Source organism: Clarias gariepinus, chromosome 2 (genome assembly GCF_024256425.1).
Source record: "Clarias gariepinus isolate MV-2021 ecotype Netherlands chromosome 2, CGAR_prim_01v2, whole genome shotgun sequence".
NCBI lineage: Eukaryota > Metazoa > Chordata > Actinopteri > Siluriformes > Clariidae > Clarias > Clarias gariepinus.
Genome location: NC_071101.1, coordinates 10060411 through 10078398, shown reverse-complemented (window position 1 = coordinate 10078398; position 17988 = coordinate 10060411). Strand labels below are relative to the sequence as shown.

The 17988-nt window shown below is 39.7% G+C and overlaps 1 protein-coding gene across 2 annotated transcripts in view; it reads right to left on the bottom strand.

Annotated features, from left to right (window-relative positions):
• Positions 1-1010: 1010 nt before the first annotated feature.
• Positions 1011-17988, bottom strand: part of n4bp3 (NEDD4 binding protein 3) — a 38105-nt gene continuing 21127 nt past the window's right edge. For both annotated transcript variants that reach the window (XM_053485221.1, XM_053485213.1), the window contains exons 2-6: positions 4751-5197; positions 3578-4099; positions 3138-3401; positions 1962-2159; positions 1011-1854 (exon numbers count right to left, since the gene is read on the bottom strand). In XM_053485221.1, coding sequence (XP_053341196.1) covers positions 1495-1854; positions 1962-2159; positions 3138-3401; positions 3578-4099; positions 4751-5161 — 1755 coding nt within the window. In that variant the 5' untranslated portion in view covers positions 5162-5197 and the 3' untranslated portion in view covers positions 1011-1494. The remainder of the gene's footprint in view (positions 1855-1961; positions 2160-3137; positions 3402-3577; positions 4100-4750; positions 5198-17988) is intronic.

The following is a 17988-nucleotide window of genomic DNA, read 5'->3' as shown; positions in this document are numbered from 1 at the left end:
TTTTTTTCTCCCTAAATAATAAAAACCATCATTTAAAAACTGCATTTTGTGTTTACTTGTGTTATCTTTGACTAAAAGTTAAATGTGTTTGATGATCAGAAACATTTTGTGTGACAAACATGCAAAAGAATAAGAAATCAGGAAGGGGGCAAATAGTTTTTCACACCACTGTATATATATATATATATATATATATATATATATATATAAAGTGTCTGGAATGTCTTGAAGGTCGCAAAGATCACACATAAATCTAAGAGGAAAGTTCTAGAATGTTTTGGAGTTTTCCCCCTGATTTATTTATTTATTTATTAAACATCCTAGAATGTTTGAAGATGACAGATGAATCTACGAGGAACGATCTGTAATGTTTTAATGTTTCCATTTTTTCTCATTTTTTTTATACAAAGGTTCTCAAAGTTGCTAGGAAGGTTCTAGAATATGTTGGACATGTTCCTTGATGTTCCTTGATGAAGAAAAAAGGTTCTAAGTCTCATTAGGAAGGTTCCAGAATGTTTTGGAAAAAGTTTCTAGAATGTCTTGAAGATGACTCTTGAATATCTGTTTGTCTGAAGTAAGTTCTCTGTCTATGAGAAATATTTCAGTATGTTTTGGTTCTAGAATGCTGGGGAAGCTTGAAGAAGGTTCTGAAACCTATTGGGAAAATGTTGTAGAATGTTTTGAGAGTTGCTGAATCCTTGTTGAAGGTTCTAAAATCTAAAATGCCAAACCTTGTGACATTAGACACAGACTGACAAACTACAGTGTCATTCTCTATGAATTTTCCTAGAAATGTACAGGTTGAACCACTTATAAGGTTCTGATTTACCACTTGGTATAAAAACAAAAGTCATGTTTTGACATGCCTTCCTTCTTTTCCAAAGAGATTTATTCACTTCCTTACAGGGTTCTACCATAACCCATTTATTTTACACACTTCGGAGATAATGACAAAGTAAAGAACCAGATAAGGTAATTAAATATTAATAGATAAATGTAGTAACAGACAGTCATGCTTATTCATGTTTTATTCATTCGTTGACATCTGCCACATGACGTGTTGGTGGTGGGAATATGGGGTAAATTGCGTGTTATTCCAACTGGTTTGTCAAGGTGAATCACTTTCAAATCACAAAATGTGCATTAAACCTCCTCTGGAGAAAAACAATCCCAACTCTAATGGTACTTTACGGTATGGTGCAATGTATCTAATAAACCATTGCGTCAGTGGAAGTTTTAAGTCTTAATTCTTCCAAGAAGTTAATGAGATCAAAATCTTTTTTCAAAAAGCAGAATCCATCTGGAACACACAATGTTGTGGGATATTCATTCTCATATTGGGTCACAAATCAAAACTGATTCATTTACATTCATAGAAACATTTTAAGAAAATCAAGAAAAGCATTGCTTTTATCCTTTGGCTTATTTTAAAGTCTTATAGCTTTGTACATTTAGTCTGTTATTCACATATACACATATATCGTATACATATTTTCAGATTTCAGAAGACTCAATCCGTTCAATCCAGGGAAGACCCGAGGGCTCGGCTGGAGACCTGCCCGCACCGGCTCCACCTCCACCTTCGCCTCCTCGGAGCTGCTGCAGTTCTCTTTCCAGGATTTCGTTTTTATGGAACATTTCCAGGTAGCTGGCCTGCAGCTCTCTCTGATAGCGAAGCACCTTCTCCTTCTCCAGCTGCCACGTGCTACGCTCTGCGTCGAAGGCCGAAGCCTGGGCTTCGCTCTGACGCCGCTCCAACAGCAGTTCAGCTCGGAGACGCTCCTCTGTTGTGCCGCTCGCCCCGCTGTCCTCAGCCGGAGTCTGGTGGGTGGACAGGTTCTGCACCGACTTCCCCTGCAAAAGTGAGATCTGAGATTCAGAGAGGGGAAACCACCATTTCATGTCCTCTACATCGTCATCATGGTATCCTGAGCGTCATCATCATTCCAAACCACTCTTACCAGGGCACATTTCTGGCGCGCGGCCTGCAGGGCCAGTTGCAGCATTTCAACTTGACCGTCTTTGGTGCAGAGCTCTTGGCGCGTCTCACGCAGCTGCGTCTTCAGCAGGAAGATCTCACTGAGCTTCTGGGTCACCTCGGCCTGGGAGTCTTTGAGCTGCTGCTTCAGCAGGGAGATCTCCCCTGCTTTCTGACACACCTTTATGGACACAAACAGGTTCATTAGAGATTTTTTTTGCAGCAATTTGTGTATCAGCAAAATTAATAAATAAATATTTTTTTTTACATTTATTCACTACCCCATCAAAATTTGGGATCACTTAAAAATGTTACTGTTTTCAAGGAAACACAGGAAATTTATCTGAATAGAAAAATATAGCAAAAGAACAAGACATGCTGACGTTGTCAGAGTTAAAAATAATAATTTTGATAGAAATGCTCAATGTGTTCTTCAAACTTTGACATCATAAAAAAAAAACACCTTTTGCAGATATTATAGCCTGGCAGACCAAAGGCATTCTAGCTGTCCAAGATAATCTGATGAGATTTCACCCCATGCTTCCTGGAGCATCTCCCACAAGATGGATTGGCTTGATGGAGTCTTCCTCCGTACCATACGGTCAAGCTGCTCCCACAACAGCTTAATAGAGTTCTGATTCGGAGACTGTGCTGTGATTCTGGGACTTTATTTGTTTGTGAAATAGATCTTTTTTTTAGTAAATTGCATAGAAATGTGTTTTTCTTTGAAAAACTAAGGAATTTGCAAGTGATCCTAAACTTTTGAGCGGTAGTGTAATAAAAAAAATTATTGCCATTCCTCTATAGTCCTGCAGGGGGGGGCACCCTAAACTACCGTACTTGTAGAATGGCAGGCAGCACATCATCAACAAAATCTAAATTAAATAATATTAAATTTGGATATTTATAAAATCAAATCGAATCGACACCTATGTATCGTGATAATACCGTATTGAGTGTTCTTTGGTGATTCCCATCCCTAAAGTTCATCCTGTACATGTTTTCTGCAATCCAGGAAGGCATTGACAACTACACTTAGGTAAGCTTAATGTAAATTTATCAAGCCCCTGCTTGGGCCAAATAATTTTAGTTCAGAAATCAGTTTATTAAAAAAATTGATTTAGTTTGTATTTTCTGGTGTTCAGATTTCAGCATGTACCTCCCATTGGCTCTCCTCAAGCTGTGGTTGAAGCTCGTGGCTTTGCCCGGCTCCCCCCTGTTTTTGCAAGCTCTGGTATTTGCGCTGCAATGTGTTCAGTTCGTCTTGTACTCGACTGCACTCGTGCTGAGCCTTGTAGAGCTGCAGCTGCAGGGCACGCTGGGAGCGCTGGGACTGCTGGGATACCTGACGCAGCTTAGTGGTGTAGAGCTGCTTTAGCTCAGATACCTCCTTCTTCCAAAGCCGCTGCTTTCCCTCAAACACCTACACACACGATCATACAAGGGATTAAAATCAATCAATCATTCAATCAATCAATCAATCAATCAATCAATCAAGTTCATAAGTCTTTACACAATACAGTATCCAGTCACATTTACTGTCTATATATTATGATATATTACAAAACTGTATCGGACCTCCGGAAAGTGCGTGCTAACCTGTGCAATCGCATCCTCGCTCTCATCCAGGTTCCTCCTCATCTGCCACAGTTCGTGCTCTTTTTCCTGTAGTCGCTCCTCCAGGTCCTTTACCACGTCCTCCAAAGAGTGCGAGAGCTCATACGACTCGGCAGCCATACTAAGGCCACCGAAGCCAACTGTGCCTGCGGAGGTGCGCTCGAGGGAACCGATGTGCTCAATATGACCCATGGAGGCGCTGATGTTCCCCAGTTGGGGGCGGAACGGAGGGCGGTATGGTGGCAGGCTGCTCATAGAGTTATGGCCTGAATCCGAGGCTGTCTCCTCTTCATGGGGCACTGCCAGGACGCCTTTGTTGGCACTGGTACCCACTCGCGAAGGTGAAGAGGACGAGGAGGAAGTGGATAGAGATTTGGATGTCATCTTGGAATAGAATGTGTGCTTGTTATTCACCAGGTCCTCAGATTTAGATGGGAAAAGGTTCTGCACGGAGCTAAAGCTCTTTGGCGTCACTGGCTTAAAGGCGGACGACCTTAAACGAGGCTTTGGAGAAAAATAAAGCCATTAATGTTTGAGAATATTTCTTTCTCAACAGTGATTATGTCAAGAGATCACCTCCTAAAATTGTGCCGAATGACATTACAGACATTATAGCTTATCTTCTTCATGTACAGTACAGTATATTTCTTTATTTACTGCGCATTGGACACTTAATAAATCTGTGACGGTGTTCGACTGCAGGCTAAATTTAATCAAACCCTTGCCATACTGGCTGCACAGACCTTACATGATTTACAAGCATTTGATGCAGGATGTGGTAGCTGCTGTAGCAGCTATAAACAGGACTCCCCTCAGAAGCATTTTCATGCTTTTATGCAGTTAGATTGGACATTTCATTTACAACCTCTGGAAGCGACTATAACGAAAGTGCCAGTTGTGTCACCTTCCCGCTTAAAGAAGCATTCTTTACTGACTGAGCAGGTGGATGAAATTGGGAGTGTACGTGACTGGAAGCACAATTCCTGTGCATACTCCTAAGGCTACACTGTATGTCTTTATTACAATCTAATAAGTCCTAAAAGCTTTGCAGTACAAACATTCCCATTAATTGGTAGAGCTAGCATCACGTAAAGACTCTTCACCTATTAAGAAGAGAAGACCATTAATTAAAGCATCTATTTATCCCTTTCATACCTTGTCAAACTTGCCCCCTGTTGGGAGCGAGTTCTTCCCCAGGTCCACCTCTTTGCCGTTTTTTTGATAAACCTTGGCGTAGAGGTTCTCCTCCTCTCTGGAATGCTCCCTCTTGATGGACGAGTTGCTGCAGACGATGTGCTTGCCCGCTTTCTGCTCTTTCTTGGTGATGTTCAGGTAGTTCAGCAACTCTCTCTGGCTGAAGTGCTTTCTGTTCTGCCCGTTGTTCTGGCGCTGCGGGACCTGAGGAACGGCTTTGTTTCCTCTGGGGGCTGACACGTCGTGCTTCTCGATCAGACTGCCCACGCTACCCATGACACAGTCAGAAGATGCCAGGGAGGATGCTGGGTAAATGGCACTGAGGCTCTTGCTGAGATCGTGGGTCAAAGGCAGCGCCTGGACTGTTGCCATTGGTTACAGGATCAGGTGGCTCCAACAGTGGGAGGTCTGAAATCAAAAAATGTAAAGGGTTATGAGGAACTGGTTCTTCTTGGATGTGTGGTGGAATGTTTAAAAACCACAAATTCAGTCTTGACTTAGTAAGACAAGAAGATGAGCACGTCCCCAACGAAGTGCATACTAACCGCAAAAATGGAAAGCATGCATTTAAAATCAGCCCTTTTGGAAGGTTAATGATCGCAATCTTTTACATCAAAGGCACCTCAAGTCTGTATACTCGTTCCCAGAGGTTCAAATGAATCATTTAAATGAATGAACAGATTTAAACAGATCAAAAAAGCACAAACTATGATTACAGAACAAAATTATATTGTATCAGTTTGTACTTTATCCCACGATTTATTTCTTGGAAATGCCTTTCTGTGTTATACAGTAACACGTCCTTGGGTGCGAGCAAGGTGCTACACAAATAAAAGTAATTATTAGGTAATCGAAAACCTGGGCAGCATGTAGGTGGATTTGATCTACCACATCTGTGTAGGCAGTAAAGACCTCTGAAATGAAGAGCGCTGCAGTGGCACCCACATAACGAGAGAAAAACAAAACGGCAAGGCCACGTGTACGTGTACATGCCGCTGCTTGCACTCCTAGATTACTCGCAACTATACATCAAAATCCCACCCAGACGGGAGAAAAAAAGTGGCCCGATCGGCACGGCGCTAAAATGTTTGAACCCGAGAGCAAACACGTCTCCCACACATTCGTGATGAGAGAGATTTTATGGCTGGAAGCTATCTAAGCCCACCCACTGTCTTACCTCTTGTCCCTTTTATTCTTTATTTCGAGTTGTTCATTGAAATTCCTGCCATGGAGAGGATGGCATTTTCATCCTGTTTTACTCTGAGCTTTTAACTTGCGTGGGCTGCGTGAATGCTATCATCATCATCATCACATAACAAACCTCGGTCATCTATCATTAAGTCACCGTCCTGTGTTCTGAATTGAACAAGAAATAAAACACTTCTTTGGTAGTAAGAAGACAGATCACTTGAACACAGTTATTAGCTAGTTATTTAGTGAAAAATTTAAACAGCCCATTTGGCAGAAAACAAGATACAACTTTTTATTTTTATTTTGTATAATCCTGTTTATTCCTACGAATAAATGTTTTCATGTTTTCAAGTAACTATATTAAACGAAAAAATACAATTATTGATAAGTTGGTGATAAGTTGCTGCAAAGATAAGTGAAATCTTTGACAAGTTGTTTTGCCATAATAGAAGAATACATGACGTAATGAAATAATAAACTTCCTGGTGGAGACGATGACTCTGCATTGCGCCGACCCGCATCACCACCCTGGACTTCATTATTTCTCCATGAACAGCAGAAACTTAAGTGTTATCTATGCCATAAGCTAAGCACCCACTTAAACCCAGAACCTGAAACAGAAACAAACCCACAAGTACACCAGAGGATCTGCCTGTACAAGGACAGCTTCAATATGTGTACTGCCGCTCGGGTGTAGTCCGAGTTTCTCTTTCATTCACAATCAGGAAACTCTTCATAATTACTGATGAGAACTCAGAGATGGACAGTCCATGTATCCTCATACTGCTATATATCCCATATAGGAGTTCGAACCCTACATTCCCTTTCTACCCCTCTCTCACTTTCTCTCTCACACCCACACATTTTCACCGAGCACCTCATTATGGCCATGTATTGATTTCACTTTGATCGCTCTCTTCTCCTCTGCTCTATAAATATAGTCTAATGCCTCTGCAAGGCCATAAAAGCAATATATTTATACATACATAAATAAAGTGTTTGTTCCTGTAAAAGCTCATTTGAGCTCAGCATTTACTCATTTACCTTTAGTATTTACTCATTTTCCTTTAGCATCTAATCATTTCCTTTTAGTATCTAATCATTTCCCTTTAGCAGATAATCATTTCAGCCTAATCATCTTAAGTTTTGCTTTCAATCATATCAGCTTATTATCCAATCATTTCTTATAGGTGTCCAATCATTTCTGCTCAGCGTTCAATTGTTTCAGGACAGCATCCAATCACCTCCCCCAAGTGTCCAATCATTCCTCTTAAGTATCTAATCATTCAGTTTAGCATCTAATCTTTCAGCTCGGTTTCCTTGCTTATGCTAGCATCAGTTCCAGGCTGAATACTTCCACTTCTAACCGAGTAAGGGTTTGACTCAGTATCTATCCCTCAACTTAAGTATCATTCCTCAATCCTTTTTTCCACCCCTGCAAATGTGTTCATAAATAATATAATGCCCTCGTTTGAGCAGGTCTGTAAGACTCGTTTTGAGACAGCGCTTAGCTGATTCTGCAGAACATGACCTGAATCTGTTCCAACCCTAAAACATTTTCATTTGCCCTCGGAGAGCCGGGTGGCATCCTGACCATCTGCTGTAGGGGTTCTTACATTTACACTATTTAAAACAAGCGCTTACTGTTAGAGCTGGGTGATTAAGCTTCATCGTCATAGACTGAGCAGGTTTTTGGACCTGCAGTGAGTCAGCAGAAAATAATGACTGCTTTTCATTTGGATTTGGGACATGTGTTTAGGACATTAAAGCATCCGGAAGTCTGAAACAAAGTCGAATGACTTCATTTAGGCAGGCTTTTAGAGGTTGAGGAGACATAATGATCCTGAATTGGTATGTACGATTCTCTAGCTAATGTCAGAGAGGTAATGTCTTTTAGCTAATGTCACAAAGGTAAGGTGTTTAGCTGATGTCGGATAGGCAACTTTCTCTACCTAATCACACATAGCTACCGAGTTTCTCTAGTTGATGTCAATATGTACCATTCTTTAGCTAATCTCAGCTGAGTTCCGCTCTTTAGCTATTGTCAGATATGTAACTTTCACTAGCTAATGAGCTAAGGCTAGATAGTGAGGTTGAGAATCACCAGGGGTCACCCAATACGATATTATCACATTACCTACGTTCTAGGCAAATAATTCACTTTTACCACACCGCATGCACAGCATGAAAAGATTTATTTATAGATTTTTATTTTAGAGGAACTTTGAAGATTTTGGAGACAGTTTGCCGATGTATGAACTGCCACAACAAAGAAGCATGATACATAACTCAATCAACTTTTTTTTCTTGTCTCTGTAAGAGAGGTACATTAGTGTTATCTGCATAATGTCAGCTAAGTACCTAATGTGCTGATGCCAGATAATGCAACCTAATTCAATTTAATGCCACTCGATTTTATTTATATAGAGCTCGTACCAATGTATGTTAATACAAAGTTACTTTATAGATTAACAACTAATTATGGATATAAATTAGAAAAAAAATATGTAAAATTAGAATGACGGTGGCAAGGACTTAGTGAGATGGAAATAGGAAAAGAAGCCTTGAGAAGAACCAGACTCAACACGGAACGCATCCTCATTAGCCTATATCGGATAGTAGGACTACAAATCAGTCCTTGGTATATATATACATCTATCTGGACAAAAGTATTTGGCTAAACCTGTTACCAGGTGTTTCAATCAGTGCCCTTATCCCCAGTAAGGGGCAATTTTAATGCTTCCACATACCAAGACATCTTGGACAATGCTATGCTACCAAATTTGTGGCATTAGTTTGGGGAAGACCGTTTTCAATTCAACATGACTGCGTCCCAGTGCACAAAGTAAGGACTATACAGACATGGTTTGATGAGTTCAGTGTGGAAGAACTTGACTGGCCCTAACACACAGCCCTGACCTCAACCCCATCTAGCAACTTCACGATGAACTAGAAATGGAGATTGTGAGCCAGGCCTTCTCATCCAACATCAGTGCCTGACCTCATAAATGCTCTACAGAATGACTGGGCATGAATTCCCACAGAAAAAAGACAGACTCCATATTGAGGTGTGTGTATTTGGATACAACGCTATTGCAGGTTTGGCCAAATACTTTTGTCCATAACTAGTGCATTTGTGCAATATGGTTGAAAGTTTGATATAACAGGAAAGTTATATATAGTTACTAAACTATTGTGCAACTGCAGTCACAAGGAATCACAGAAAAACTGTGCAAAGTCCAAGACCATCTTCATGTAAGGAGAACCGTCCTCAGTCAGCACACATCATCACGGTCACCACATGGGGCTATCCTAGAACCCCAACTAGAACCGGGGCACCAGTATGTGTCAGATGGGTTCGAAAGGCGAGAAGGGGTTGGGATCACTGGTATCATTCCCTGGTTAATGTTTTAAGTAATGTCTAACACTGTTTGCTCACTGCAGCCTTACATACCCAACAGACCAGTGTCACACGGCCAACAATATGGCAGTAACGAGTGAGAACCAGTCTGTTGTGCAACCATGTTGGCAATATTTCAATTCAGATAAGGATTACTGATTATGTTATTTTGTATTTTCATAACCAAGGCCAATGCAATGATCATGTGCAGCATGTGGAACATACTCTCCTTACAAACAGCTCCAGGGAAAGCACGTACACCTAATGATTTAATTCCTGAGAGAACTCTAGGCAATGACTCTGTGTGAAACTGTGCACTTCATTCTGGACATGGATGGTTCTTCAGGTCTGTACTTGCAGTGCGGAGAAAGTGTTGACAAGTAAGAGGACGTGGCTGTACGGTGACACTGTTAGAAGTAGAGCGTGTCTAGCTGAAGAGATACAGTGACGAGACGGCGTCAGTATTGATAGACATGACTGATATAAAGTGACTCAGGTTTTGCTCGATGTTTATGAGAGCGAGGGTGAGTAAACAGTAAGTGTGTGTGATGGAGGGAGAGTGCGTCTTTACTGGTTAGGTTACTGTCAAACTAATGCTTCTTGCATTTCTGACACATGTGAAGACACTTCCGATTTATACCCATAAAAATATAACATTATTCAACCTGTATATTATATAGTCAACCTGTTTATTATTTAGGAAAATCATTTTCCCCTTTTCTACACACAACCATTAAAAATAATAAAAAATGTTCCCTATTTATTACTAAATTTGTGATAATATGTTAAAAGTGAAAAGATTTCCCAGGCCACCCCACACATCTAAGAAGGTAACTTCCAATACAAAATTAAAAGTCTAATGCAAAGTCAAACCGGTGGAACTTGATGACATTTCTGTTGAACATAGCTGTAAAACCAATTGACATTTACAGAAGACTTCAAGCGCAGTGCGGCAATGAGACTCTTAGCTGCAGTAAACTATTTGAATGGTGCAAAGTTTTGATGAAGCCCGTACATCCATGAATGATGATTCCAACCGAGGTGGTTCGGTGCACTGCAGTCGTTCCCTGAACATTCAGCCAGTGGAACACCTGATCCTTGAAACTCAGAGACGGATACAGTAACTCGTCAACAACACCACTTGCACATTACTGTCTTGACTTCGCTCCAAGCCATTTCCAAATGTTCGGGATATTTAAGGAGTTCCTAGGAGGCCAGCGTTTCAGATGTAAAGCTGGCAGTCCAATCATGGCTCGAGCGTACTGAGAAAACTTTCTAACTTGATGGGATCCAAGCACTAGTGAAACTCTGGGATCAGTGTATTAGTGTAGCAGCGGATTATGCAGAAAAATAAAAGGGAGTTTTTTCTCTCATAACTGTGTTCTGTCATTCTGTAAAATCAATGAACACCGGGTAAATCTGAACTTTTTAAAATGTGTTATTCCCTAAAGCCAAGAGGTGTAAAAAAAAAAAAATCAAGTTTATATCTTACTCAATGTTAAAGTAACATCTGCATTTACAGTTTTATCAAAACTTTTGTAAAACTACAATGAAGCCATGTGTTGCCAAAACGCCTTTTGAACTTATCAACTTGAAAATCAAAATGTTGTTTGATGTTGTCTTTTGTTTTGACTCACATATTGAGGTGGTGGAATCAGGACCGGTCAGATTAAATTCCCGCAGACTGAAACTCTAAGGCTCTTTGGAAAGTGTAAATGTCTCAGTCTGTGGCTGGAGCTAAGAGATCTGAGCGAGGAGGGGAGCCTTTTAAAGAGCTGCCACAAATCTTTCATGACTTCAAAAATGCTGCATCTAGTTGTAAATGCTGCAGACTCTTTAGAGTTGCCAGTGGCTGAGGTTTGATTTATAACCCAGACAAACTTCTCTACCACTCCCCACACCCCATTGTGTACCTGCTTTGAGGAAAAGGGCTACGCACCAAAGAAAGCTTAAAGAGCACCTGAGCAAACCACAATGTCTGATCGCAGGTCATTATAGACTTTAATGCTGTTTTAATCTTCAATTGGTTTGGTCAGAATGTCTTTTGATTAATATGGAAGGAGTCTGCAGTGTTAGCACTTATCAGGGCATCAGCATTAAGTATATACCAGTAAAAAAAACACGGCATGAAATGAGACTTTTTATGACATTCTACTGCATGGGATAATTGTGGAGGTGCACATTATGTATTTAGAAAGAAATCTGATTATATATCAACTGCATAGAAAATAATTCTACTTAGTTATTTATTTAATTGATTAGTTAGTTAATTAATTAATTATGTAATAATAGATCAACTTTGGCAGATTTTGCGAGAACCATCTTTGCATCCATCTCTTTAAACAGCTCTTACTGTAGGTACACGTTAGGTAAATTAACTTAGGTAATGTTTTTTTTCCCATTAAGTTGAAAAAAGATTTAAGTAAAATTAGGTTTTTCCAACATGAGTTTTTGCCTCGACAGATTTTGTCTCAATATCCGACTACATTATCTTAATATTCTCAAATACACTTCCTATATGAGAAGCACCATAATTACACACACACACAAAAAAAAATCCAGACCAATTCTCTTGGTCCAAATGTCCTGCACGAGAAGTACCTGAAATTAAGTGGTGCATGAAGCCAATCAAATTCCAAACATGCTTCCAAAGAACGAGTTAAAACCTGCCGCCGCGAGGTCGCTTCACAGCCTTCTGGTGTCGGATTCTTCTAAAAATATCACCATTTTCATTTCCTGGTGTGGTTTTACATGATGAGGTTTCCTTTCTGAAATCCGTGACACCCCTTGAAATCTGGCTTCAAGCTTAGTGAAACATTTACCGATTAATACGTTCAGTCAAAACGACCCAGAACAAATGATGCATGAGAGAGCTTGCAAATGGCGCTCGTCACTCAGCTCCGAGATTAATCCAGGGCTAATTTGTTGACTCTCGGCAAGTCAAAGAAAGGAAAAGGCCACAGGTATTGATGGACTGTGGTATGTTTGACAGGGCAAACTATGTGGAGTGGGGTTGCCGACACTGAAAGAAAAGACTTTCCAGAGCCAATGAGGCATCAGATGATTGATTGATGTCAAACTAGAAAACATGACGGAGATACGAATCGTAGAATGGATCCCTTTTTTTAGGACAAACCTATCTGGGTCATGACTTATGGGCAGTTTACTCACCATGGTAAATAAAGTATTTATAATATTTATAAATCTATAATGTCTAGATAATGACCACTGTCCACTGATTTCAGGATAAATGCTTAATTCCCAACTGAACAGAAAAAACAACAACGAAAGGAGTCTTAATACTCTTATTTTTTCTCACTGAAAGGTTCATCCATTTGGTCTAACATTCTTCATAGAAGCTTTAGCTATATTTAACCTAACAAGGCTTTAAACTTACAAAATATTTTACAGGAATCACAGTCTCACCTTCATTCATCTAACAGTGGTCAAAAGGAAGGCTTCTTCACTCAGGGATGGATAAATGACATACCGTAAATTTATAGATTTAGGATAATATCATGAGTTTTGGTTATTTATCTTATATCATGATTCGGAGTGACACAAAAGTTTAATCAGAAATCTATGTATCATCTAAAAACTAAACACAAATACGCTGGGGGAAAATAGAGAACAATATAATTAGTGCAACATCATAGGATAGTAAAAGACCTTAACTTATCGTTCCATACTAGAACAATTAAAAGTTTTTGTTACCCCTTTTGTATAAAAAAAAAAAATTGTCCATAACCCTTATTTACATTATTTATATATTATTTATAGATTGAAGAAAATGTTTGCATAATGTTTTTGATACTAAGAATGAATCTTAAATAAAAAAAAAAAGTTTACTTGTTTATATGTTAGAGTAATCTAACATATAAAATAGTTTCATGTGATCTGGAGGTGAGCCTTAAACTGACTGCCCATATGTGAGAGTCTGAAAGAGTTACGGTTTAGCTCTGTGTTCTACCCTCATACGGTGTCTCAACAAATCTTACATGTCTGGTCGAGTTTCATTGTGTTGCTGTGTGTGTTTCCCCTCCCTGGAATTAACACAAGGTCATGATGGCGATACTCAGGACGAGTATTTTCGTGGTATTTTTGTCTCTATGCGACAACCAGACAACAGCATCCTGTCCGCCGCCCGAGGGCTTCTTATTTAAAAAACACGAGCTTGTAAGTATCTAAGACGTTATGACATACACGTGTATCTGACTTGACCTGTAGGGGTCTTCAAAATTAAGTTGAACAGTCACATGTGCTACGTGTGAGCTTAGTGTTAGTGGTGGTTAATGTTTGCCTGGTGAAAATAGTGTTTCAAACTAATCTCACAGGACACGATATACAGCGTATCAGCACATATGTCATTTTCACATAACAATAATTATCCTCAGATCGTAAAATCTCATGAATTATGTCCATGACAAAATAGAAGAAACAAATGCCCACACCATTCATCATCCATCCATCTAGGAACCTCTGTAGTCCAACTAGGGTCTGTTGAATCCCTGTTGGATACAATGGAGGCCATTGTATTTCTTCCCATTTGTGCAATCATGGTAGTGAACATTCACACACTACAGGCAATTTGGTTCCACCAATAAGCCTAATTTGCATGTCTTTAGACTGTGGGAGGAAACCCACCAAGCACAGGGAGAACATGCAAACTCCATGTGAACAGTCCCAACATGGGAATCGAACCCGGAGGTGCAAGGCGACAGTGCTAACCACTAAGCCACCGTGCCGCCAAATGCCCACACATGTTACTAAAATTAGCTGAACAGAATGCTGGTACTGCCATAGTAGTTTTGAAACAGCTAAGATAACGACACCATTTCTGCTGATTGTGTATGAGATAACCTTTAAGAAGGAGGGCTGACTATCATAAAAGAGAGCTCATGCAAAGGCTGATATCTTCTACTTTTGGGACACTTCGGCTGAGGTTATATGTTACGCAGACTAAGGTACTGTATATTCCCTGAAGGCGCATGAATTATAAAATATATATATAGTGAAATAATGAACCAACTGGCAGCCCGGGTCTGTGTGTGTAGGGTTTGCATGTTGCTCCCCGTGCTTGGTGGGTTTCTTCCGGGTACTTCGGTTTCCTCCCACAGTCCAAAGACATGCATATTAGGCTAAATTTGAGCTAATCGCTCATATTTTCCCTGATCATAATACATAATTGAAATGATTACAAGATCTAACTAAACTGTTAATTAGCAAGTTCGGTAGGTGTGTTTAGGTGTTGGTAAGTTGGTGAAACTGCCCTGGATGCTGGCTCGTCACAACTTGCTTTGGTAGACTAGTGTATCTGTGTATGTTCTGATTTAAGCGTGACAGGGCCACCCTGAGACCATTAAACCTATTAACAGCTAACACACTCCCGCCATGACCCTGAGGAACCATGGTGCTGTTTCAACACATTAAATCTAATACCATGTCACCACTCCCCACCTAGGAGAATCAAACCCACACACACACGCACACACACACACACACAAAACCACAATCTAAGCTGAAGTCAGTATTAACCAATGGCTCTCAGATCTGCATGTTACAGTATATGATCATAGCATAAACTATATCCACACAACCTCACACAGATATACAGTGTTTTACTCAATAAACACGAATTGCACCAAAATATATATAAAATCCCAATAATTTCTCACCAGTGCTCCACAGTACAAACTATACATTATTTTCTTACTGCAAAGATCCAAGTATCGAATCTCCACATTGGTGATCTAAACAGTTCCTTAATGAAATGCACAGCCATTTTCCTAATTAACATTAGCTGAGAAATCTGCCCAGGAGCAGCTTTTCACGTGTTTCATTACTCAAATGCAGGCCGAAGCGCAGGAGCACTTATCCCTCCCTGTACATCGACTCACACTTCAGCAAAGTGAAGCTCTGGCAGCTACACGGTACATCCATCACTGTTCGAATGAAGTCTGATGAAATGGATTGTGTTGTCAAGTACGTCTTCCAGACAGCCGAGTGTAAACTGCATGCCTGCTATATCATGTTTAAACAGAAAACTGATTTAGGGCATATATGAGAAAAGCACACACGCACTCGGCGTCTGTTAATGACTATATCATTGCTGTTCAAATATCTCTGCTGTTAAGATAACTGCAAATGTGATAATAAATGTTATACTGACCTGCCAGGTGTTATGTTCACAGATCCCAGGCGGATAACTCGAATTATTATTCAGGTATTCATCATAAAACACTACAACACATTATTCAGTAAAACTGATAGGGACAGTGTGCCGTAACAAGCGCAAGCATGTGAGTCTGGATCTGTGGACGGCTCCTGGGAGTTTAAGTGGTTAAGGCTTTGAAACTTCATCACACAATCAATCATTCTGGACTTCATCCTGTCAGTAAAAAGACTTTCAAGCTATTGTCTTGAATAGAGTCTTCAAACCACGCTTTCATGCTTCTCAATAAGGCCTAGGTTGTACTTGCTTCACACACTAGATATGTATACGTACATCTGAGATGGTTGATGTGTGTAACTTACATTTATCTAATGCTGTGATTGTTCAATTTACAAAAATATGTGAACAATAAAAGTGGCAAGTTTTACTATGCTCAGTCAAGCAGACTCCAAACCAACCAGGCTGCGATATTGAAGTCATACAGCTTCAGTCAAGTGAACTCCCAATCAGCATAAGGTATGTTCAGTCGAGCAAACTCTCAACCAATTAAGTCATGTCAAATGAGTCAAATGAGCATTCAAGCAACCTCCTAACCAGTCGGATCTCAGCAGGTTCAGTCACGTAAACCCCCAACCAACCAGGCTGCAATATTAGTCATACAGTCTCTTAACCACTGTTAAGTCAAGTACTTAGTCAAGTAACCTCCATGCCAATCAGATATCAACATATTAAGTAAAGCAAACCCCAAACAAAATTGCGTCTCGAGATGTTCAATCAAACAACTTTGAACATATTAGGTCTTGACTTAAGCAGAAAAGCAAACTCAGTTCTTAGTATCATGACCCAATTAAACTTCCAACAAATCACATCTCAATATGGTCACTCAAATAAACTCACAACCAAACAGATATCAAAATGGTCACTTAAGTAAACTCCCAATCAATCAGATTTCAGGATGGTCACTCAAACAAAACTCACATCCAATCAGATCTCAAAATGGTCACTCAAATAAACTCACAACCAAACAGATCTCAAAATGGTCACTCAAATAAACTCACATCCAATCAGATATCAAAATGGTCACTCAAATAAACTCACAACCAAACAGATCTCAAAATGGTCACTTAAATAAACTCCCAATCAATCAGATTTCAGGATGGTCACTCAAACAAAACTCACATCCAATCAGATCTCAAAATGGTCACTCAAATAAACTCACAACCAAACAGATCTCAAAATGGTCACCCAAGTAAACTTCCAACCAATCAGCTCTTAGCATGTTCCATCAAAGATACTTTTGTGTTGATATTTCGGCATTGCATTGCATTCTGTGAAGATCCAAATTTTCTACCTGTTTCATTTTGAATCTTTAATCAAGAACAAGGTAAATATTTTTTTGCAAAAGTAAACAGGTCAAACAAGACTCAAATGAATGTAATGATACAAGCGTTAAAGTTAAGGTCAGAGATGCCATCTCTAATGTAAATTCATGTAAATGTTACTCAGAGCCAACCAAATCACCTTCGTTTGCTCAAAACCAGGCAAATTTCTTGTAGCATCTAAGTTGCTTCTATACTAGGCTAAAATTTAAACTCAAAGCCTAGATTAATTTCAAAACTCTGGCTCAGAGTTTCAGGATGCTGTAAGGAGAAGCTTGGCAGGCTGATTTCGTTCAGTTTACCCGTCATACAGAAATAAGTAAACGTCTGTCTCCCTTTCCCACTGCGTCTGAGTGGAGAGCTGCATTCTTTATGGGCAGAGAGTAAGATAAGTGAGGGGGAAAAAATGGCATTCCTCGCATTACAGCTCGGGTAATCATTAATACGACCTGTACAGCTGAGATAAGCAGAGGAACGAAACCAGCCAAACTGGCTCTTACATCCATATAAACGACCTGCTATGCGGAGGCTACCGCTAATCATTAATATGACCAAACAAATCGGATCAGCGTTAATCATTTTCCATTCACAGACATTTTTAACCGTAATCCCTTATTATTCAGTAACTATAGTACAACTATGGATTAGGATTACTATGTGTGATAATAAAACTTAATGTAGTTAGTAAGTTGAACTTTCAAATACAGACTACAATATGACCATTTACAGTATTTGCTGGTTTCTTTGCTTTCCCTTTATTTATCGGTTAATATTTGTTACATACAGCGAATAGCAATTTGCTAAAGTCCTTCGTTCCTACAGCGTACAACACTAACAATAATTCTGTATTATACAACAGTTCGTTCTGACTGTGCAATCTGATTAGATGAAAGTCATTTCACGACTGGTGATAAAAGACGTTAACACCACTGGAACTTATAACTATATATCTCCCTGTTCTAATAATTACTCTAACCCTCGGTCGCCGGCATTGGGTGAAGAGTGGAGGTGAGCTGTCAGCCAGAACCGATCCAAACGCATTCAAAATGAGTCACAA